General features: G+C 45.2%; 1 protein-coding gene across 1 annotated transcript in view; it reads left to right on the forward strand.

Moving 5' to 3' along the window:
* Positions 1 to 288: 288 nt before the first annotated feature.
* RIMS4 (regulating synaptic membrane exocytosis 4) overlaps positions 289 to 23,740 on the forward strand; it is a gene marked incomplete at both ends in the record, with an annotated part of 47,748 nt that continues 24,296 nt past the window's right edge. The window contains one exon of the mRNA XM_082292918.1: positions 289 to 385. Coding sequence (XP_082149044.1) covers positions 289 to 385 — 97 coding nt within the window. The remainder of the gene's footprint in view (positions 386 to 23,740) is intronic.

A 23,740-nucleotide genomic window follows, 5' to 3' on the forward strand; every position in this document is an offset into this window, starting at 1 on the left:
GGGGCCGTCCCGCCCTCGGGCCGCGATTGGCGGCGCTGCGGCCGGGGCGGGGGCGGGCGGTGCGCAGGGCCGGGCGGCAGCAGGTGGCTCCGCTCCGCTCCGCGCCGCTCCGCGCTGCCGCCCGCCTCGCCCGCCTCGCCTCTCCTCTCCCCGCCGCCTCAGCGCGGCCCCGCCGCCGCCAAGACGCCGCGGGCCGTGCTCCGAGTGAAGAATGGGGCGGCCAAGCTCGCCAAGCCGCCCGCGGCCGCGGGCGAGACCCCCGGCGGCGCCCCCGGACCCGGGCTCTTCATGGAGCGGTCGCAGAGCCGCCTCAGCCTCTCCGCCTCCTTCGAGGCCCTGGCCATCTACTTCCCCTGCATGAACAGCTTCGACGAGGAGGACGCGGGTACGGGGGGCCCGGAGCAGGGGCGCTCGGGGCGGTGGTTCCCGGGGTTCCGTGTCCGTCCGCCGTGGGCGATGGGGGCAGGCGAGGGTGGGTGTGCAGCGCGTCAGCGCTACCCCCGACCCCGCCGTGGGTTTGGGGGCCGGGGGCTCATCCCCGGGGGTGTGCGAGGGGTGCCGGGGACTGCAGGGCTGGCGAAGGGACGCGTGTGCCTGTGGAGGTTAAAAGCGGGAACGTGTTCCAGCGGTGAAACACGCACCGGCTGCTAATCGATAGGAAACACGGGTTATTTGCAAATGGAGCGGCTCACGCTCCATCCTCCTCTGTGTGAATGAAGGGCAGCGCTCAGGGAAAAGGCGTCCATTCTGCCGGGTGGTGTGTCCACTCTGATTTATCCACCGTGAACTCTCGGGCTCATTGTTCCCAGGGGTTGTTAGCGCCGTACACCGTGCTGCTTTTGGAGAGGGGAATAAAGGGATTCAGTTTAAAGGAGGGCAAAGTAAATCCCAAACCAAAAGCCTTTCAGAATGGATGCAGTGATTTTTTGCCGGCGTCAGAAAGACCTTTCCGGCCTCTAACAGTTGGCGGCAGTCATAAAATGAGACCAAGCTTAAAGAAGGGGGGCACTGGTAGGGAAAAGTAGGAAAGATACTGGGTTGAACGGGAGAGGGAGGGTGGTGGGTGCTGGAGAAGGTGCTGGGAGTAGAGGGCAGCACAGCTGCTGCGTGGATAGGGAGGGCGTGCGTGGGAGTGGATGGAGAGCGATCGGAGAGCACTCTGTCCATTCCCAGTGGCTCTTTGGTAATTGAGGGGTGTTTTTCTCAGTGCACACTGTACCAGAGACTGAACCTGTCAGTGAATCTTGTGAGTGGCAAATAATGAAAGTTGGTAACGAAGGTATATTTTAACACTGACGGTCGTGGTCACATCCCTCAAAATGCCGGCATGCTCCTTTGTCTAGTGGCTCATCCCAAGATGTGCAGATGCCAGCAGGAATACATTAGCCTGCCAGCTGCTACACCTGTAATGATGTTGTTTTTAAAGGAGTTGACGTAAGAATCAATTCATCATCTGTGTGATTAACCTAGACTTGTCATCAGCATCATGCAGGGGTGGCAGGCAGAGGATTGTCTCCTCCAACAGATGTAGTTTTTAAAAATTCTGTGTAAAAATTTTGCTGATGATTTATTTGCACTTCAGATTTGGTTTGAATGCTGAGGAGCGTACAAGACAATGATGGGAGCTTTGGGAAGTCTCAGCGCTGTTGCTTCAGGAATGATTGATAGTGAGACATGCTCAAGTATGAGAACCCAACACAATGCCTGGGACAGCATTTCCTTCCCTGGTGTCCAACTGCTCCTGCTTGAGCAGGGTGATGGTTTAGGTGAATGCTTTCTCTTCCAGCGCTTAAAAAAGCGCTTTTGCGCTGAATTTTATTTATTCAACACTTAGTGAATGTTCATGCATGAATGTTAATCAGCTGCTCTTCATACAACACAAGTACTTGTCCCTGAATTAAATAAATCTACAATTAAGACCTCATTCTCCAGCAGCTTATTAGCAGATCTTGCCTGTGTGAGTTGTCTCGTTAGTGAAGCTGCTCAGGGTGGGTTCAGTGCAATGGGGATGTTGCAGTGTTGCTCCTGTATTTTGTGCCTGTGTGCACACATGTGAGCAACCAGCCAGGAAGAACATGTGCTGCTTTCTATTTCTGGTGTTAAAACTACAAGTGCATAATTTTCTCAAGCAAATAGATGTCATGAAAGAGAAATTATAAGAGAAATGCTGAAATTCTGCCAGATAAGATTCTATATTATTCAAACCCATGCATGCTTCTGAAATTGTGAGAGATTCTTACCAGTTAGGGTTGCAGCATGATTTCTGTCAAAAAAATAGCTCTCGATAGCTCATTCAGGGAGATGAATACTGCACTTGGCAAGATATCCTCTGTAGGAGATGGCAGAAAAAAATGAAATTGATCCCAGGAGCACTGACAAAATAAACAATCCTATTTCAAACAGACACATCATCCATTTTGTCTGAAGCTGAGAACCACATCTTTAAGAGAATAGTCATCCTACGGAAAAAGGAGAAGAGCTGATAAATGGCCAAGCTTAAAGGAAACTTGACGTTTTCCTCTGAAGGAGGAAAGCAGTCTAATGATTGTTTAAATCAACAAACAAGAAAAATTTCTGAGGTCTTACATTTAAGTTACTATGGGTGGGTCATATCAAAGGAGCGTGAAAGGAAATATACAGATGTGCTGAGAGCCGTGGACACATTTGAGCAGTGGTAACAATACCTCTGACTTCCGGTATTTCACCCATTTAGTCTGGAAGAATGGCTCTGCTTTTGAAAAATACAGAATACATTTTTACTTACATGCTGTTTCCTTTTCTGCCATTTCCCTTTTGTTCTTCTTTGCTGTCTACCTTGTGGACATAAGGTGAAAAGACTCTTCTCATCTTTCACAGTTCCTTTGCCTGCTACACCTGCACTGTGTCTGGACTGAGTTCTGGGCAGTGAACTGGGTGCAGATGATTTCTTAGTGTGCAGAAGGAGGCAGCCAGTGGAGGCAGGAGAGCAACAGGGCTCGGAGCAAGAGACAGGATCACATTCGAGTGCTTCCAGAGCATGAGGGTTTCAGATACCTCATGTCCATGTGTCTCTCCAAAGAGGCAGATGTGGTCTTCAGTGTTCTAATACCCTTTTCATTCCTCAGCTGCGTCTACAAAGAAGATGCTCTGAGCAAACACGGAGCTTTGTTCGCCAGGAAGTTGCAGTGGGGCTTTGAAATAGCCAAAATGACTGTCTGCACTCAGCAGTTCAAGGACTCGGGGTTAACAACTCTTTTGATCTCAGCATGGTAATGTTTCTGGCCTTCCTGTTGGCTGAGTGCCACTGTTTTTGCTCCACTGAGGTCCCCAGCAATGTCAGTGAAGTTTAAGGATTTTTAAACTGCAGTTATTATCAGAATAATTGTTGGTTTAACTTATGCAAATGTCTATCCTACATTTCAGTTGTGGAGCAGTAGAGTAAGAAGAGGTAAAAGTCAGTCATGCACTCTTTGTGGGCACATGTCTAGAATGCGTGTTTCTAACACAAATCTTGTGAACACAAATCTTAGCTGTTCTGAGGATCTGCCATACGCTTGGTCTTGGCTGGAATCAGCCGTTTGGAATGCTGATAATCCTGTGGAAACGTATCAGAGGGAACCAAACTGCCGAGGACTGAACAGCCAAGTGGCAAGTGCATGTGGGTTAATAACAGGATCCATGATGACTGTGGGCACCTGCCTTGTAGGTAGCTTGTGGTGCACCTGGGTGCAGCTCATCGTTAAAACTGAGCGAATGGGGTGTATGAAATCCCCCTTTGACTGGCAGTGGCCTTAGCACAGCCCTCCCCAGTCCAGGATGAAGGTCATCCTTGAGGTTAGCGGGGCTGTGTTTGCTGGTGTGGAGGAGCATGAAGTTTGGAAACCTGGCTGAAGCAGAACAGAAAGTAAGGATTTTGCAGAGTAACAGGAACTGACTGGGAGCTGCACATACAGAACAGGCAAGCTTTGGGCAGGAGAGAGGAGGTGGTCTGAGTAGCTGGGACAGTCGGTGTAACAGTGGTGAATCCACTGGGAGTTGTTGGGAAGTCAAAAGCCATGCTCAGCTCTGGAGAGGTGAGAGCTTCCAGACGAGTGTACTCCAGAGGACAAGAACTGCACCTAAAGAAAGACAGGTAGGGAAATGCGAAAAATCACTGGAAAGGATGGGGTTTCCTTTCCTATGCCTAAACTGCAGCGCTTCTTGGGTCTGGGTGTGTGCTCCAGCTGTGCTGTGGCTCAGCTGGGTGAGACACTGTAATGCACCAGCTCCTTTTATCCTAATCCTGGTTTTCTTGGAAAGGACACCTGCTGGCACTGGCAGAAGGCATCTGAGGCATGCCCTCACAGGGATGCAGATTTGGATGTTTGGAGCTGTAGCTGTGGGTCACACTGCAAATGAAGCTACCCTGGAATCCAGATCCAGCTTGAGCATCTGCACAAGGGGAAACGCCTGTTCCTTACACACACAAGTGTGAAGAGCAGGGCTGCTCTGGTCAGGAAGCAGGGGAAGGTACAGAGCAGCTGTGAGGGACTTGTAAGGGTCCTCTCTTTGATTGGGACCTCAGCACAGGGACTGTCCAGCTTGGCAGACCCCTGCCCTGGCTGCAAGACAGGAGAATCAAATCGTGTTTCAGCCAGCTGGAACCAAGTGTCTGGCAGAGAGAAAATGGTTTCCAAAGTCAAAATGTCTCCTAGATACTGACAGTAAGCCTTCCTCGTGTCAGCTGCTCATTCAGAAAAGAGTTGAATTAGAGATAAAATTCAGCCCAGGCTGCTGCTTTCACACACTATAAAGTACTGGCAGAGGCACTGTGTTACGATCAATTGCTTTGAAGAGCAAGTATGTGAAATATTAATTTAATGGATTGATAAAAACATTTTAACTGTTGGGGTGTAAGAATGGGCTGTGGATATTCAGGCTAATATTCTTTTGTTTGGGTTTTAGCTATTGAACTTCCTCATAATTTTAAACACTGACCTTCTCTATAATTTCAAACATTAAAGCGTTACAAAGCTATTAAATAGAGAGAGCCCCTATGTATGTTTTCACGTTGCCATGGATATTTCTCAGTTGCAGCACTGTATTGGGGTACATATGGTTTAAAAGAAAATTATGATTCAGGACTTAACTACTCAATTTTTACGTTTTTAAAAAAATATAGCCCAAGTGTGTTAAGTCCTTTTCGTACTTACTTTGGTTTTGCTTCATCCAAAGTTACCTTTGGAGCTCTGTAAGCCTCTAACCGGTTTTGTTAGTTGTTCGTGAGGTAGGTAACCGTGCTCATGTGGCAAACATATAGGGAACAAGGGAAATTATTCCTCCATCTGGAATGTTAGCTATTTTGTAAATCAGTCTTTTATAAATGAAAGGATGCTTTATCCCTGTAACCCTCCAAAGATAGCTCTTAGAGCTCACCTGGCCATGCATTACCCCAGGGGTGCCAGTTCTCTTAGCTGGTGCAGGAGGCAGCAAAATCCAGGGCTTTTCTCTTTTCTTGCACAGTAAGGAGTGTATCTTTGTCTGTAGGCTATCCTAGTGATTGTAAGAAATGCGTCTCTCCCTGCTGGGCACATTCTAGCTCTTGGTAAACGTGTTTGTTTCATAAATGGATTAAGTTGAAATAAAAAATGAGAACAATTCTAGAAGAGCTGATGTCAAATCAATCATCAGAGGGAAGTGTATGAAAGGGACCAACGGCCTGGAAGAAGATGCTGTGGATATTACCTGCAGAAGCTGGTGATCCCAGACCTGGTTATGAGTTAATCCAATCCTAAATACAGTGACTGATTCTTACACCATGGGTCATTCTTACCCACCTGGTCAGGGTAGAGCTGAACAGTCCATGCTGTCCCTTACCTGTCCTGTGCACTGGAGGTAGCTTTCTGCTCTCAGGCCCTGCTGCTGCTGCACGGGTGATCAGAGGACCACAGGTACAGACAACAGGTTTTGTCTCTTGTGGCCATGGGAGACTGGAGCGGAGCAGGAGCCCTGAGAATGAGTCAGCACTAGGAACAAGGGATTCGAAACCTTGTCCTTGTTTGTGTTGCTCTTGGTGTTGTGGCTGCACGTGAGAGCTGTGGTCCTGGGCCAGGTTCATGCTGTGCCTGTAGAAATGCAAAGCAAAATGTCAGCGTCAGTCCCAGGGCGCTCGTGGTCTGTGGCAGAACCCAACAGATGGGGACGGTGGGACAGATGGGCAAGCGCGGGGAAGGGTGACGTGGCATCGGTCAGCGCTCAGCGTGGCAGCCTGCCTTCCTGGGCCACCAGCTGCTTCCCACTCCTGTCTCCCATGGGGTGTCCTGCGGAGTCCTCCAGCACGCCCCAGCCTGGAGCATCCACCTGTGCCTCGTGCTGAATTGTTAGAAACACTGATGTAAGGTGGGGGGAAGAGCGGTAGCTGCTAGCCCAGGGATCTCAAGCAATGTGCCACAAAGTGCTGCGTTGAAGTTTCTTTGGTGGGCGTCTGGGTGTGGGTTTACAGGGAAGAGGGGATGTGGATGAGGTTGTGGGCTGTGGTGGCTCTGTGCTGTCCCCTCAGCTTTTGCAGCACACACATGCAGCCATGGAGAGCTCAGTGTTGTCTCCTTCCCTCGAAGATGGCCTGACCTGCGTTACAGATACTCAGAGAGTGATGCTGAGTTCCAGCCACGTGTGCAGGAGTTATTGAGGGTGGGTTATGTGTGACCCCTGCCAGCCACAGGAAAAGGATATCTCATTCTCTTATTCTGCTGTCACCTAGTTTCCGAGTAGAAGAATCTGTCCCTGGAAAGCTTTCTATCCAGGAGACACTGTTTTCTTACTGCTTCTATTTCATGTGCAGTTAATTCTAATGCAACATTTATTAATTCAAAAGTACTCTGTTCTCCAGGCAAAAAAAAGTTATCTTTGCTCTGTCAGATTCTTGCATCAGGACAAGTTGTGAAACGCTGTAACTACTTTGCTTCAATATTTCTGTTTGACAGGATGTGTGGATCTGCTTTGTGTAGGGAAGAATTAAGTTTGATTGGAGTAGTTGTTTTGAGGAATAATTTATCCGTGCAATTGTTTTCTGAAGCGCTATTTGCTTGTATTTGAATGCCTTCAGTTAGATTAGAAATGTGAACAATTTAATTTAGGAAATGGTCTGCAAGTCATTGATGGTTTTAGTGGGGCAGTGAGACCTGACTCACTCAAGACTCTCAGCCCTGCCGTCTCCTCCTCTCTCCCACAGACATCTGCTGAGAAGCACTGTTAGCGTATTTGAATAAGGATTTCTGCTCCTCTGTGGAAGCGTTCAACACATTTTGAATATCCCATCTATCCAAATGATGTTCCTTTGAGGTCTGGATTTATTTTCTGGGAGAATGCTATACTATGTGGCAACACGTGTCACGATAGGGGTTCTGCAACACAATGAGCCACAGTTCTGCCATTGCTTAAATCATCTGCTGATGACACACAAATTAGGCGCTCTCTGCTTTCTGTCAAACCATGCTTGCCTTGAAATCTGCATTTAAGTTATATCTTTGGCTTTGCTTTTGCAAAACAGCACGCTTGTAAAAGCTGGGAAGCCCTGGTACAGCCTCACCACAGAGGGGTACAGTAAGCTCTGTAGCCCTACCTTTTAGTCAAATCCAGCCACAGTTAAATCACTGAGATGGATAATGTTCCACTGTCATGCCATCAGGGTGTTATATCAGCTTTGTCCAAAACACAAAGCACTCATACAGCCTTGCAGAAGCCAGTCTAAAATGTCTGAGTGCTCAACAACTTGGAGAGTACACCGTGTACAGAGGTAAATGTCACATTTTTCTCAAAACTGTTTTATGACTAAGAGGAACTTAAGCTATTGTCTGTGTCCTTATTCTTGCAAATGTAGAGGTAGAGGGGTTGCTTGTATCTGTTCCCCAAGTAACTAATCTATTCCTAATCAGAAGGATAGTTTACCCTAAAATTTAGCTTAAATCCGAATGGAAATACCAGATTGCCATTGCATTGCTCCCAGCGAAATGGGAAGCCATTGATCACTGCTCTCCTCAAAGCAGCTCTTCTCATTGCAAAACTGTTCCTCGTTGAGCTGATAATTCCAAGTCAGGAAATGACTGTAATGACAGCCATTGCTGCCTGGCCTCCCTCTCCCTCCTTTTGCTTTTTGGTCCAAGGAAACACAATGGATGGTTTTGTTTTTGTTGGGTGGTTGTTTACTGTTTGTTGGTTTGGGGTTTTTTTTTTTTTTTGTGTAGAGCAGTTCTCCAAGTGTCCTGTTGGCCTTCTTGCTGGACTCAGGATGGTGTAGGAGGAGCAGTGTGGACAGTGCCCTGGTTGCTGTCTGGCCCCTTGCAGTGGGGAGTATCTGTTTCCCACACTTTGTGTGCAGTATTCCTGTAAATACACACTCTTGCTTTGCAAGAGTGTCCCTGCTCCTGGCTAACTCAGGGTATGATCCATGCTGTTTTCCGGATCATTCCCTGCATGCGTGCTGCTTGGCTATTCATTTCCTTTCTGGCATTTGTATGTTTAATTTTTTCAATGCTCTGAAGTTACTACTTTTTACACGTGCCTTCCGTGATTTTCCTTGTATTGCTTTGGAGGATTGAGCTATTTTATCCCGTGGGTATTGGCCTGAAATCAGTATCTGTTGTTTAGCAAGACCTGTGCTTATGGGATATTTGTTGCATTGGGAGGTGGGGTAAATGTCTGTGAGAAAAGGTGCTTTATCCCCTGGGCTCCAGGAATACAGCACTGTTTATGGTTAATTTTGGGAGCTGGAGGAGATGCTCTCTAACTGAGGATCCAGTAACTGGGCAAAGTGCAGCATCCTTGAAAACATTTGCTTTCAAGGGTGCTTTTTGGGTGTCATTCACAGTTAGTAGCTGGAATGAGGAATATGGTGGTTCTTCCTGTGCTTCACATTGGTGATGTCTGATTTAAGAGATTATAGTCTCTCTCCCCAAGGAACACATGGTTGTGTCCCTCTCTGGAGCTGGCCATCCTCTGAGGAGCAGCAGCTCAGCTGTTGGTGGGGTCAGACTTGCAGAATGACCCACCTTAGCAAGGAAGCAGCAGTGTCACCAAGGGACAGGAGTGTGGGCACAGGCTGTCCCTCGCTCAGCTCCCTGGGCAATATGGATGAGGCTGACATTTCCCAGTGGTGACAGTTTCCCAGTGGTGTGGGACTTGTGCCAGCTGCCCACCAGCAGTATGCATATTTACAGTTAGCAGGGAATGTATCCTGCCATGTGGATGAAAAACATGTTAATTGTGTTGCAGCCAAGATGTCTAAGAAGATTAAGATTTTTTTTTTTTTTTCCTGTTGTAAATCCAGCTCCTTGTTTAGCACTTCTCAGCATCCTGGGAGGATTGGGTGGGTGGGTGTTTTTTTTTTTCCTTTTATTTTTGCTATTTACCTTTCCTTTCTTGTATTTTACACGTGTCATCACAGCTCCAGTGAAAAGTTAGGAAACCTTGACTCAAGATTTTAAGGTGTCTGCTTTATATCCATATTTGTGTTTTAATCAGATTGTCAGGAGAGAGGAGGAAAAAAAAAAAAGAGAAGGCTTTTCCTTTCTAATGCCTGTTGGATTTCCAGCTGCTGTAGTTGATAAATTCCTGAAAATACCATAACTCAGACCCAGTAGCTTTCCCTATCCCTTATGTTCAGGTTGTGCTGCTGTCCCTCTGGCTGAAGCCCTGCTGCCATGAGATCTCACCATTAGCCTGTGAGATCAGAGCCACTGCTCTGCACCACTTCTGCAGAGCCCTTGCACATTTATAGCAGTTTGAATTAAATTTACAGTTCGGGTAGGCAGTGCTCCAGACTAACTTTTGAAGCTTGTCAGCATTCTGCTTTCCCCCAGATATCTCCAAACCAGAAGGAATTGCAGAAATTGCTGTCACAACCCACTGTTGCATTTCAGTGGTGAATTTGCTACCAATTTTGGGTTGCCAAAAACCCAGGCATCTTTGTGGGGGTTGGTGCCCACACATCTGTGGATCACACAGCCCGCAGTGCATCCCCTCCAGATACGGGATTTTTGTTTCAATGTAAGTAAAGGGGAAAGGCTTAGATTGCATTATTTGATGTACCTTGAGATAAAAACAAGTATTCTGCCATGAGCATAGTTCTTACAAGAGTCAGTGCTTGTTTTAAATATTAAGTGTGCAAAGTTGGGCTTTTTCAAAAATGCCTGTGAGTTTTGGTCTCTGGTATTTGTTGAAAGTGAATGGGATTTGGGGCTGTGTCTGCTTCTGGCAGTTCAGAAAATCACCCCACAGCTCTGCAAGTGTGGGGCTGAGACTGCTGCTCTGGTTGTGCAAAGCCAGCTGGAGCAGAGGAGCAGACCCTCCCTGGGATTCTGCAATTCAAGAAAGTTGATGGGGGAACATTGAAAACGCTGGTGTGGAAAGCAGGGCAAGCAGTGCTGAAAGTGGGCGTGCAGGCCAGCGCTCAGCCTGGCAGACAGCGCGTGTTAAATCAGGGTGATTTATGGAACAGTTTCTGTTAAAAGCTTCCTCGTGCACTTTAGGAAGCGGAGCTGCCAGATTGGTCAAACTCCAATGCCCAGACAGTTTGAATTGGCTGCCGGCTGCAGGAACAAGCGTGGCAAAACTCAAACAGCCGTTTCGTGCTGCCTTTGCAGGCTGCCACATCGGTGCTGCTGCTCGGAAAACAGACAGTGTCAAAATGTTACGTGGTACGAGGACATTGCCATGGCAACGTTAGCATCCCATGACACCCGTTCTCGTACTGCGGTGTCAGTGCATGCTGTCGTCGGTGCACTTTCCTCCTTCAGCTGGGGCCTTGAGGAATGCTGTGGTACGGATCGTATGGATTCCTTCAGTTATGGGGCTGAGGGTGGTATGGATTGTATGGATTCCTTCAGTTATGGGGCTGAGGGTGGTATGGATCGTATGGATTCCTTCAGTTATGGGGCTGAGGGTGGCAGAGACGCTCTCCCTGGGCTTTTGGGTGTCTTAAGGCAATTATTCCTCCTTCTAGCATAGCAACTCTCACATGATTTGGCTCAAAAGCACCTGGATTTGCTTTCTGCTGCACTGATGAAGCAGCTTTCCCTCCATCAGATGGTCACTGCAGTAGCTGTGTCCTGCCTGGCATCAGAGGCACCCACACTCTCACAGGCAGCTCTGAGATCACTCAGTTTAGAAAGACACTCTGGTCTTGTTTTGGAACCAGTTCTTTCAGCCCAGAGAAAGCCTATTGCTGATGTCCATCTGCAGCCTGCAGTGGTCTGCTCCCTCTTCCCCTTCCTTAGCAGGAGCCATCAGCTGCCCTGGGCACTGTTGGCTGTGGGGCTGGTTTTGGACAGCAGCCTCACACCTTTGGGTGCAGTTTCCTTCATGGCTGCCTGGAGGTTTCATCATGTTTTGATCAATGTTTTTGGCCTGCCTAAAAATATTTCAGTTTTTGCTGCTACCTCTGTGTCCCGCCAGGATTTTAAGTGTTCCCCGTGGTTTATTTTCCCCTTGTCTTCCTATATTTCTGTATTTCTGCCAGGTGACATATTCCAAAATTAGCATCATGGGTTTTTTTCACACATGTTTATTGGCTCTTTTCCCTTGGCATAGGGAAGGCTGTTCTCAATATAAGCTAGAGCCTTGGCAAGAAATAACAAAGGTGGAGATGTTTCCTGTATGGCAGCCTGTGGACCTTCCACCAGTGCACGTTTCTCACTTCTGCTTGGTACTTTGTAAGAGCAGGAGAGAGAACTGGGGTTAGTTATTGTGCATGTGAAGGTTCTGAAAATGGCATGGGCAAGGAGATGCTTAACTAAGGATTTGTGTACCCAGTGATGCAGGCTGTGGATGTGCAATTCAAGCTATGTGGATACACAACAAAGCTATTTTTCACAGTGGTGCTACAGCATAAAGGGATCATCTATGATAAAATCCAGAGCTTGTGATCTTCACATCTGGTCTAAAGGGTCCGAGAAGTGTAAATGTAAGGCTTGAGAAGGTACCTGGTGGGGCTGGGGGAAGGAGCAGAACTTGATTTTTCAATCATATCTGTTTGTCAGAACCCACTTCTGAACTGTTTCACCACAGTAATTCTCAGCTCTCCCATTCTGCCCAGTGCTCTGCTTTGAGTTGTGCCAGAGTCCCAAGTTACCATTCTAAAAACTTGTTTTTCATCTGTTTCCACTGAATTCCTGGCATCTGCCTAGTAACAGGAGTAGGTCTGTTCCTGTGACCTGGCTGCTCAGTCTCTGCAGAAACGCTTTAACTGCTCCTGCACAGGAGACGCTGCTATGTCCTAAACTCAGTTTTTCCCAAGAGCCAATCCAAGTGCCTCTAAACCTGGCATCATGTGGGCCCTATTTCAATATTTTTCTATTTCTGTCTCAGTACTGCCTGGCTTACCTACTAAAACACTCTGTGAAATATTGCATGGTTGGTTGAGGCAAAATCTGGCTTGTTGCTCTAGGAATAATACCAGGCAAATTATCCACAGTCCATTTTATGTGGTGACTTTGACTGTTTTCACAGCCTGTTCACTGCAGCTGTCTGCTTTACAAAGACAGCAAGCTTGTTGGACACATTGGCTGTAAAAATCAGGAAGTCTTACTTCAGGCCATAATTTTGTTTAATTTCCTGAAATCTAGAAAGCATATTTTCTAAAACATCTTTGCTCTGGAGCTCGAAAGCTGGGTATCCAGAGATTACCCCTACAGGGTACTACCTGCGTGAAAAATGTTGGTGGGAGGGTTGAATCCTGAAGCAGGGAAAATGTGATGGTCTGAAAATGTTTCACTGAGCAAAATATTAATAACTTCACAGTCTTATGCTGGTTTTGTTAAGAATATGCTTTTATATGCAAGCTGACCAAGACAGGAGTGTTCTGTGAATGTCAGTTATGCAAATTAAAGCAGCATTTGGTGTTTGATACTCAGATAATGGTTTGAAAACTGGATTTTGCCTGCTTTAATGTTAAACTACTATGTCAGGAAAGATTATCAGCCTTTTATTTTGGCTTACAAGGAAGAAAAAAAAAAAGCTTAACATCTTGATACAAGTACATCTTGGAGGGTTTAGACATTGTAAAAGATTTGGTGACCTGTTCTTTTGACCTCTTCTAGTCATCAGATTTGAGAGGAAATTGCAGTCAAAAGTGAACATTTTAAACCTTGCTGATCTGAGTGGTCTAATAGTCAACCTGTTCTTTCCTCTTGACATTCCTGTGCTCAGTTCTTCAGACCTGCAGGTGTTCAGTCCACTAAGGCTGCAGTGCAGAAAGGGGGAAAGAGCTGCAGAACTAGGACAGACTTGGAGTATATTTAACAATGTTCTATTTCGATGTGACAACAGCTATCGAACACCTACAAGATTGCAAACTGTGATTCACTTGGAAGCTGATATAACTGATGTCACGTTGTATTAATAGCTACAGAATTGTAACTGCTTTTAGCAGTGAGATTCATTAACAGCCTCTACAAACACTCTTGACAATCAGTTGAAAACCTGAAAATATTAGGTGTATATAAAAATGGATTATGCCATAAAGGAACCTCCCTGTGCTGCCAAGTGTGTTTACAAATGCAAGTTCTTGAGAGTGTTACGCATAATAATTCCTCTTCATCACTTTTGGTAGGTCTTAGTGATAGCAAAAGGTGTTTGAGGACTGATCTACACTCTAATTTAATTAGGAGGTGCTGATCTAATGGGGTTACACAATGTGAGTGTATTTGGGGATTATGGCGTCCATGACGTTTTCCTTGGCACATGGAAGCTGCACAATCTTCCTGCGATGTCTTGGAAGGTGTTTGTTCCTTCACTTGTTTTAGCTGCACGTTTTGGCTTCAATGGGTGTGGCAAACCATGCCTAGACAGAATTCTCCAAGGTGTACCAAGTGCAGGGAGTTCTGCTCCCCTCCGAGCCTTGCATGCTTTCCTCTGTGTGGGTTGATAGCTATGTCTGAGGAGATGGGCATGGAAGAGAAGGAAGTGTTCAGTTCTTCCTATTTTTGAAGATACTGAATTAGTAGCTAACAATGATGGCATGTAAGGGTCCTCTCCAGCCTCTGTTAGCTCTCCTCTGGGCTGAATGAGTTGGTTGCACTTTCAGGCTCTTAGTAAAGTTGTCTCTTCATTACATACATGTGGTTTTAAGGTTTGCATCCCCAGCATGATAGGTCAGGACATGGTTGTAGAAGTGAAATGAAGACTGAGATTCAAGAGAGGAAGTGTTCAGGGTGGCATTTGCTCAGTGTCAAGTTGTGTAGGTCAGGCTTGTCACTGGAAGTGAATGTGTGGACAGGTAAAGCTGGGCTGACATTTCCAATGTTCTGGGTATTTCTGAGAGTTGTTCCATCACAGTTGGCCACCTACTTCCCTCAGTTCCTTCTTTCCCATATATATCACAGTACTTCTTCTCTTCCTTTTGGCCATGAATTATTCCCTTTTCTTTAAGTTTTCAGGTGATGTCTGCTCTGTCTCATTCATCTGTCACCAGGTTTTGGCATCTCTCATTTGGATGTGACCTTACTTTTGGGGACCTGTGACTCTTAGGGTGTTGTGTGATGACTTCTGGAGATGGAGTCTTCTGAGACTGGTAGGAAAGGTTGGCTCAGGACACAGCAAAATTGCAAATAACAGTCCTTTGAAAACAGTACTGTCTGCGAAGGAAGCAAAATTCCGTCTTTTGAGAAGATGAAAACCCATGGCCTATTCTTTCCTTTTTCATTGTTCTTTTTTACAAGGTTAGAAATCTTGGGTTTGAGTCCATCGTTAAATGGTCATTCACCCTTCCTCCCTAGAGTTACAGGCAGCTGTCCAGATAATTAAGTACAATTGATCATATTCCAGGAACACTGTTTATATTTTAAATATCTCAATAGCAGAAGATTCCTTGGGCACATAACACAGCAAGTAACCAAACCACGTCTGGCTCAACGTGTCTGTTGAAACAGCCTACGACAGTTAAGGAGTGTAATTAGCAAGACACATAGAATGGGATTGAAAAAAGATGTGAAAATAAGCAGAAGGATTTGAAAAGGATTAAGAGAGTAAATGACAAACCAGTAGTTAAATGGTGCATGATTAATGACTATAGAAGTAAAAGGTTGACTAAATATTGTGACTCCGTAATGGCTGCCCCAAAGAAATAGAAAAATAGTCTGTTTGAAAGAATCCAGACCTGGATTTATATTGACACATGTGCTGACTCTGGGTTTAGACCTGTTTCTTAGACTTGGTTTAGGTGATAATCCCCTGAGATGCTTTCCTGGTTGACTTGATGACCTGGGATTCCTCTTCCATCTTTAATAGTAATGATAGCTTCAAGATGTCATGTACTCCAGTGAAAGGCTGAATCCTCTTCTGAGCTATGGTACAGATGGACAGGACTGGCAGTGTGCAACATGTCAGTAAAGCTGTTCCGAGGAAAATCAGGCTCTGTGTTCAGTAGCTCCCAGCTTACAAAGTTTAGTTTTGAGCACTGAATTGCTTTGATTTCAGTAATTCATCTCCCTCCAAACTGCTTGTCGTTTGATTTATTAGTGAGTTGGCTTGGACGCTGTCCTAGTGCTTTGTCACAGCTAAGTGAAAGTAAGGGTTGTGCTAAACACAGATTGTGTGAAAAATGCACCATTTCCCTGGAGCTGGCCCCTGAGGGGCAGTGTGGTTAAGCTGGGTGTGCAAGAGCTGCAACTCCTGAACCTATGACCTCGTTATCAGTAACCCTTCCCAACACTCATTCTCTCTCTCTCTTGCTGTAGAAGAACTTCAGAGCATGCTTTCTTTTCTTTAGGAGTGGACTGTGATAGTTAATTAGATAATGTTTGTAGAGCAGTGTACAAAACCTGCCAAGGGTCACTGTCCTCACTGGTATTATTAGAGCTGGAGGAAGACTGCCAGAAGGTATTGATTACTTGGTAAAAATAAACCCTTCAAACTTCTTTGGGTTTTGTTCATTACTGCTTTTTATCTTGGCATTCTGCAAACATTTCAGAGGGTGGATTTGTTTGCCAGAAGATCAAAACAAAATGTTGACAACTACTGGTGCCAATTTGTAGCCTCCCACGTGGCCGACATCAGAGGAATTTGTGCAGTGCTCTGGAAAGTCTTTCGAGGCTTTAAATCCCCTTGGATCCTGGAACTGTTGTTTGAGCAAAGCATCCAAGTGTCCTGGTGGGATAGCACATTGAGTATCAAGCATGAGAGGATCTCTTTGGAGCTTGTGAAACTGTATTGTGTATAGAAGCTTGTATATACTTCCTAAAGTTGACATTTTGATTTGTTTAGTGAAGTTTGTTGATTAATTGTGTAAAGCTGAGTCTTGCAGGGTGCAATGGGTGCTGTTGAGAGTGCTGTGTCTGGCTGGTGGGAAGGGCTCAGTGCCCTCTGTGTTTTCTAGTTCATCTCTCAGCCACGGTTTACACTTCTCACACACCTCACCATGGAAAACAAAATGTCACACTTTGAATTCATTAAGCAGCTGTGACTATTGAAAGGGAAAGCTGTTCCATATGACAGTAAAACTTGGGGAAAAGTCATGTATCTGTAGCAGAAGATACATGAGAAAGACAAATATTGTGTAATGTTCAGAAGGGCCAAGTCATGCTTCATAAAGGGAAATTTCTAAAGAGAAGGGATACAACAGGAGGACAATTCAATCAGGAATATGGCTTGTGGGATACAAGGAGGATGTACTACTCATTCATGGATCCAGAGGACTAGAATTCAGTAGTGACTTCAAGTGTGGCCTTGCGGTTTCTCGGGTGGAAATATGCAGTTGGAGCAGAAGCAAAATGTTACATCTTTCTCCGAAACAGGCCAAGGACAAAGCACAGGCCTCCAAACATCTGCACATGTTCTGACCTAAAAATTGCTTCAGCAGGGAGACTAAACCAGGCTTTGGTGGAGACTGCAAAGTGCTTTCTGTGCATGTGTCAGACTTGCAAATGGATTCACTTTCATTATCACAAGTCCCCTTCGTGTTCGTTTCAAACCATTAAGTTTCTTTGAATGAATATTTGGGTAAATGGGAAGTTTTTAAGTGGACTGATGGTCACCCAGCAATCTTAAGAACTGACTTGTCATGGAGCAAAGGGCACGTCTTGTCAAAGCCAGCCAGTGGTGCTGGAAGGTCCGGTGCTGGCCTGGCCTGCCAAACTGCTTCTTCAGGCACAGAACATGGCAGACACATAACCTGTTGGGGGGGTGCACTAACCAGTGATACTTTTGGGTAATCTTGAACAAGCACCAGCTGCTTTTCTTTTAAAACTCAGCGCAATTCATGAGCAAAGGAAGGGCAAGAACCATCAGCAGATGGTGTCAACTCACTCCCTCAGTGCTAGGTGCTCAGATTTGTTCTAGAAGTAACTGAGATGTGAGCAAGTCTTCTAGCTGCATAAAGTATGGGTGAAAATGGTTTTTAAAAAAAAGGCAGATGACAGAATTAACATGTAACTGTATGGCTGGTGAAAGGGAAGAACGGTGCTAGTGCTTAGAAGTGGCAAAGAGGTTTCTGTTATTGAGATTTCTGTTATGGAAATATGTCACAACCCATCAGTAACTTAAAGATGGAGAAAGGGTTATGGGAAATGGGACAGTAAATACCTGCCAGCACAATTTTAATGCTCTTTCAGTTGAGCTGTTTAAATGTAGTTGCCTATTTGAGGAAGCCACTGAATATAGATTTTAATGCTTTTGCTGCTCGGTAGATTCTCATGTGGGCATTGCAAAATCATCCCTTATTGTCCAGACACATGGGGAGTTAGACATGAGCATGTTGAGCAAGAGAGAATCAGCTCTGCAAGGTGGGACAGGGCTTGCACTGGTGGTCTGGGCACACAGACTGCGCAGGGCATCCAGTCTGCACAAACTATAGAGGAGGAGAACTTGGAAGCAGCTTAAAATGCATGGGAAGCTACTGCAGGCTGAGGACTGTGATCTGACTTCTCTCTTGTGGCAAAATGGAAGGAGTAAGAGATTTTTGTGTCTGTCAAGGTATTTGGACAAAGTCAGGGAGATGGCAAGGTTTCTTAGGATGCTTGTTCAGGATGCTGACCCGGCTTCCACTGCCTTGTGGCTTAGGGACTTTCTCTGCTCTTGAATTTTTTCCTCATTGATTTAATCCAATTTCTTTTGGACCCCTCGTAAAGGTCCATGAGCATCCCAAAGTCCTGCACTGAGGAGATACCCAGCAGTGCCACTGCTCCTGCCACCTCATGAGGATGTCTGCTGAAGTATTGGCATGATGGGTTCTTGGCTGTGAGTTGCCACAGAGCTGTGGCAGGGCAGACCCTAATTTTAGCACATTATGCTGCTTTAATGACAGTAATAGAAAGTCAATTTATAGGCAAGAGCAAATTGCCTTTTTATATGGGGAGGAGGATAATTCCTCCCATATGTTGCATTATTAAATTTGTAATCTTCATTTCTAATGCTTTTCAAAAGTGAATATTAACAGAATCTAAAATGCAGATCATAAATTTATGAGGTGCATTTTTTTCCCCAAATTCAAGTTCTATAATTTGTCTTAAAAGGTGAACTTCAGCAAGGTTAGGGTTTTTTTCTTTTTTTGCTTAACTTAATAAATTAAAATCCCTCACTTGCTACCTACCTCTGGACAAGCTTAAAGGCTCCAAAGATACTGCAGTTTAAATAGCAATAATGGATATCTATTTCTATTCTTGCTGAGTGGGGAGTTCTGAGTTCAGGCTTATTCCCTAGTGATAAAAGACACCGGAGAGAAAAAAAATGACACGTTTTTGTATGTCATTTGCTAGCGAGGAGGCTGTTGTGATGCTCTTTTTTGTTGCCAAGGAAACAGAGCCCTGAACTCCTGTCTCTGCAGCCAGGAGGAGGAGGAAAGGATGTTATTTCACTCCTGAGCTCGATTTGTAATTGTGATCAGGGACTGTGAATGGGTTGGGACTGAGGGTCTCACCTTCAAGCTCGCTTTCAAAATTGTGTGTCCTATCTCCTTCTGTTTGTTTCCGTGTTGAGATGAGTGTGAAGGGTGGAGCCTGGTGGGGTGGGTGGCTGGCTCAGGTCGCTGGCACAGTTACTGTACAGCGGAGTGAAACGGAGCCCTCGGAGCACAGGCGGTGATGGAAGGGGATTGTACTTCTCTGACCTTGCCAGTAACATCTGGAGAAATCCCCAGGCTTCCTTATGTCAGCCCAGTTGTTAAATCTGAGAACAGAAACATGAAAGTTACCTGCAGGTGTCAGAAGGCAGGAAGTGACGGTGATGCAGGTGCTTTGTAAGCAGGGTGTCCTCTCCTGACCTTCTTCCAGTACTGTTGGGCAGTCGTTGCCTGCACATTTTATAAAGAGATTCCCATCAACCTTTTTTTTTGGTGGTTACATTAGAACTATTTTTTTGCTCACACACTGCCCTTTAATGCGTGTTTGATCTCCCTGAGCTGTTAGCGTTGCCTGCAAGGCTGATGCTGGCTGTATCACAATTGCTTCTTCATCTGTTCTCTTGTCTGCTCTCATAGTAGAGAGAGATTAGCAGAGCACTCTAAAGCATTTTAATCCTTGCTCCTTCTACAGAATTTGTTCAGAAATATTTGGCACAAATCATGGGATTTTGGTGAACATTCTGCCAGGTACATGTCATGGGGTAGCCATGCTGCAAACAGGCATTGCTTCTCAGGATGCTGTGCTGGTGTGTGGCTTTTGTACACTGTGAGTGATCAATGCAAATTCCAGTCAATACGATATTGAACACTCTGGTGTGCCTCTTCTTCACAAAGGACTGATTCTTACTGCATCTTGTTGTTGGTAATTGAGAAAACTAGATTTTCGTATTGTTCCTAAAGTGTATTAATCTCCTGTATTTTTTAATCTGTGTTAGTCTGATGACTTTTTACTTCAATCCTCAGTAATCTGCAGCCAGGCATGATAGTTTGGTTGGTTTCCCACATTCTGCAGTATCTTTCAGCAGAGATAAACACATTATTTTCCAGCTCTGGCCAAAGGGCTTTTTCTCCGCTGTTGGAAGCTCAATACTCTGCATAGACAAACAGTGAACTGAATTTCCCGAAGGACTTCAAATAATCTGGGGTGTTTTTCTATCTGAGTGCTGCTTTTGTGCATGCAGAAAGCAGATGTAGGAGGCAGTTATGTGTCTGCCATGTTCGTCTGTGGGAGAGTGTGTCACTCAGATGAGAGTTTGCATGTGTCTCTTCAGGGTTTGGGCTGTGAAATTTTTGCTTGAATGTTTTTTCTTAGGTGTCTACTAGTTAAATTTCAGCGCCTCTGTTTTTGGTATTGGATGGTGTTTTCCATGTGTAGTGGCCTGACTTGTCCCCAGCTGAAGATACTTACGATGTACGATTGGCAGGGCTGTTTGCAGTGATACAAACTCACTTTGATTTCTTAGTCACTGTGAATGACTTTGCATCGTAAGGAACTGATGCTCCTGTCCTGCTTCTGGGCATTGAAGCCTGACCTTCCAGCTGTCATGAGGTATCTGCAGCCAGATTACCACAGTTGTGAAGGGCAGGGTGCTCTCCATTCACTCCACCCAAGCAGAACCTGGCACTTGTTCCTGGAAAGTGATCTGTGTGAGAGAAGCAGTATGAGTGCAATGGATCTGTTTGCAGGCTTTTGGGAAATGGAGCCACTCTCCAAGCTCTCCCTTCAGCAGCACAGGTGTGCTATGAACAGGGGGTTTTGTACAGTTCTTGGTACCGTTTGGGAAGAAAAGGGTTCCCTTTAGTGCAGCTGTGGCAGGCTGTGGTCCTTGCCTGGCACAATAGATGCTCCATGGCCATGGAGCTGTCATGGGATGTCTCCGTGTGAGTCAAAGCAATATGTAGAATTAGAGGGGAAAAACATGCTGGCTTGCTTCCTCTAGCATTTGCTACAGGTACCCCATGAGAGCACCTTTGGTGAAGCCTGACACAGGTAGTTGTATCGTCAGGTGAGATTGTCTGGAATTAGGAACTCAATGCCTGAAATTGTTTAACTTCTCTGGAAACCAGACCATCAGCTCCCCCTCTCTGCTTCCACAGTGGATCAAATAATTGCTTCCAAATGGACACAAGTTATTAAGCAGTGTGTATAATTAAAGTCAACTCCTTATGAATTTGATCATTCATTTCCTTAAGGAAAATATGATGAAGTAATTACAACCCAAGCTAAACACAAATCAAATGCTATTCTAAATGCAATTCTGCACCAGGATTCTAGTTTATGAATGACTCCAGGGTTCTGTGGCTTCGTGCCTGTTAAGGAAATGGGCCTGTATTTTTAATTGTATTTATAACGAGTGAACAAAAGGTTGCATGACTCATTCACTGTGCCAAGACTGTTGCTCTCTGTGCTCGCACACACAGTCTTGACAAAGCCGCTTGCTCCTAAAAGAGCGTCAGTAGGACAGAAGAAAAGGGAAGAAATCTCATTAAAAAATATGGTCTTGTCAACTGCTTCCCTCTGAATTTTGTCTGTACCAAAACTAAACTTCACCTGCTGTGCAGTAGCTGTGAATTTGAGGGAGACAAGTATTTCTTCAGTGCTTAAGCCGCTGTCCTGACTTTCTTCCCATCATTACTATGTAGCAGATACTTTCTAGTTTCAGCCAAATTTGGGGGAGAAGTCCAAGATGAGCAGACTCTAAAAATGCTGGAAAAGATGGCTCTGGGTAGAGAGAGAGACACAAACTAGTGCCCCTGGGAGAAAAGGTCTGATATATAATCTCAGTCTAAAATTAACCTTGTGGGTGAAAGCAGACCACTGGAGCTGAGCATCCAGTGGGACAGAAAGGTGTGTCAGCACCTCTGGGGGGTTTTGGTGGCTTCAGGAGGCTCATGACCCGAGTCCTCTTCTGCAGTAGGAATGCACAGCTTGCAAACAGGCTGCTGAAGTTATTTTACCCCTGCTTGCTTCCTAAAAGTTACCAAGTGAAGAGCAGGATGCTGGGCTCTGCCAGGAGAGGGGCAGTCGGTGAGCAGGCAGATCCAGTGGACTCGGGAAGAGCACAACAGCCTCGTGCAAAGTTTCTTGGCTTAGTGAAGTGTAGGCTGGGCAACTCTTTCATCTCACGCCGTCCTTCTCTACAACGGCTCTTTCTAGTAGCTTTATTTTTGTGAATTCACCTCATTTTTGTGATCCTTTTCTAAATCAAGAGGTTTTCTGCAGCTCAGGCTCATTCATATTTCAGAACCTGGACTTAAGCAACATCCACAGTTATTAATAGTGTGAGATGGATGGCAGAATTAGGACATTAGGGTGCTCTGGTTCAACTCTCTTGTAATTAAGTAGAGAGCCTCACCTGGCCTTCACAACTTATGTTGGTTAGCTGGAGGACTTTCAGCCATGGGGACACAAATTGACTCCACCTCTATTCTCCTTGTCAATTAAGAAGGAGAAAGCCCTGGGATGGTGCTGGCACACAAACCAGCCACTCACCTTTCTACTTTCATGTTTTCCTGATACCCACATCATGGTAGCTGGCAAAGTTCTAAGAGTTTGGAACTGAGAATGTGTAGAGCACTGCTGGTTGTTGATTCTATGTGTGATGCTTCCCTCAGCTTTCTAAGCAATAAATATTACAGTGTAGTAGCTTAAATAAATCAGTTAAATTAATTGCCTGTGTCAAATGTTCTTGTTCTCTGAGCCCATCAGCTAAATTCTCCTTACCTAGTTGGACTACAGACCCTCAGGGCTTCCCAGGTGGGCTGATGTCAGAGGGGAGTTTAACCCTTGGTGAGGCCTAAAAACCAAAATCCAGGAAGTGGAAAGATTGAATCCCCTAATTGCCATGCAGTGAGAATGTGTGAGTGTGTGTGTATATATATATCTGTGGTTTATTGCATTATAAATATCATAGTAAGATTATATTTTTAAGTCATCACCCCTTGCCCAAGCACAAAAGCAGCAGATGAAGAAAGGCCTGGGATGTGGGATGTGTCTGTCCCAGACATGCAGCCATTCCAGGGACAACTGGTGCAGCATCAGCAGTTCCGTGCTTGTCTTTCCCTGGAGACCTGGGCTGTGGACAGGGCAGTGTTCAGGTTTCATTGCTAGGCTGCTGCAGAAATATTACAGCAGTGAATGTTCTGGATGGATATGGCCATTTCATTTAATCAGGCTCTACTGCAAAGCCTGGCAGATTGGGGGAAGAGAAGGGGGCAGTGTGTTCCATTTTCTTATAAAAATAAAAATGCAAAAGCAGCCATCAGATGAAGCTATTTGGATCCTGCTGCTGCAAACAAAATAGAGACATGGAAAGAATTCTGAAGAGCTGGATCTAGCTGCAAAGTAGTTCCCATGAAATAACTCTGAAAGAACCAAATGTTTTTGTTAGTGTTATGGTACTGCAACTTTTTTATAGTGAAAAGCTGAACAATTTTTTATGGTAGTCAAAAACTCCATTTGAAAGTCATTGACAGTGGAACATATGTATTTACCTTTTTGGCTCTTGGTTTTCTCTCTTTTGACAGTGAAGGGAAAAATCTCCAAGTGATTTTCCTGGCTACATGTTTGTTGCAGAATTTTTTCTTTAGATACTTCTAAATGAAAATTTTGGCCATTAAATTTTTTTTTTATATAGATGGATTATCAAAAAGGTCAAAATTAAAAATAGTATCATGGGAACTATTTAATTTTAACCTCAAAAGGAGGAGAAAAAGTATGTTTAAAATATGAAAATGGAGCTCTTGAAGAAAGGAAGAAAAATTGCTGCTCTACCCATGCCCCAGCCAAGCTACAAGAGATGATAACATCTACGGGGGTGGAGACCTGCTTAAATACAGGATTTAAACCAAATTGCAGCTCAGGCCAGGATGGAGGAAAAAATGCTGCTTTAA

Source organism: Coloeus monedula (genome assembly GCF_965178545.1).
Source record: "Coloeus monedula genome assembly, chromosome: 17".
NCBI classification, from domain to species: Eukaryota; Metazoa; Chordata; class Aves; order Passeriformes; family Corvidae; genus Coloeus; species Coloeus monedula.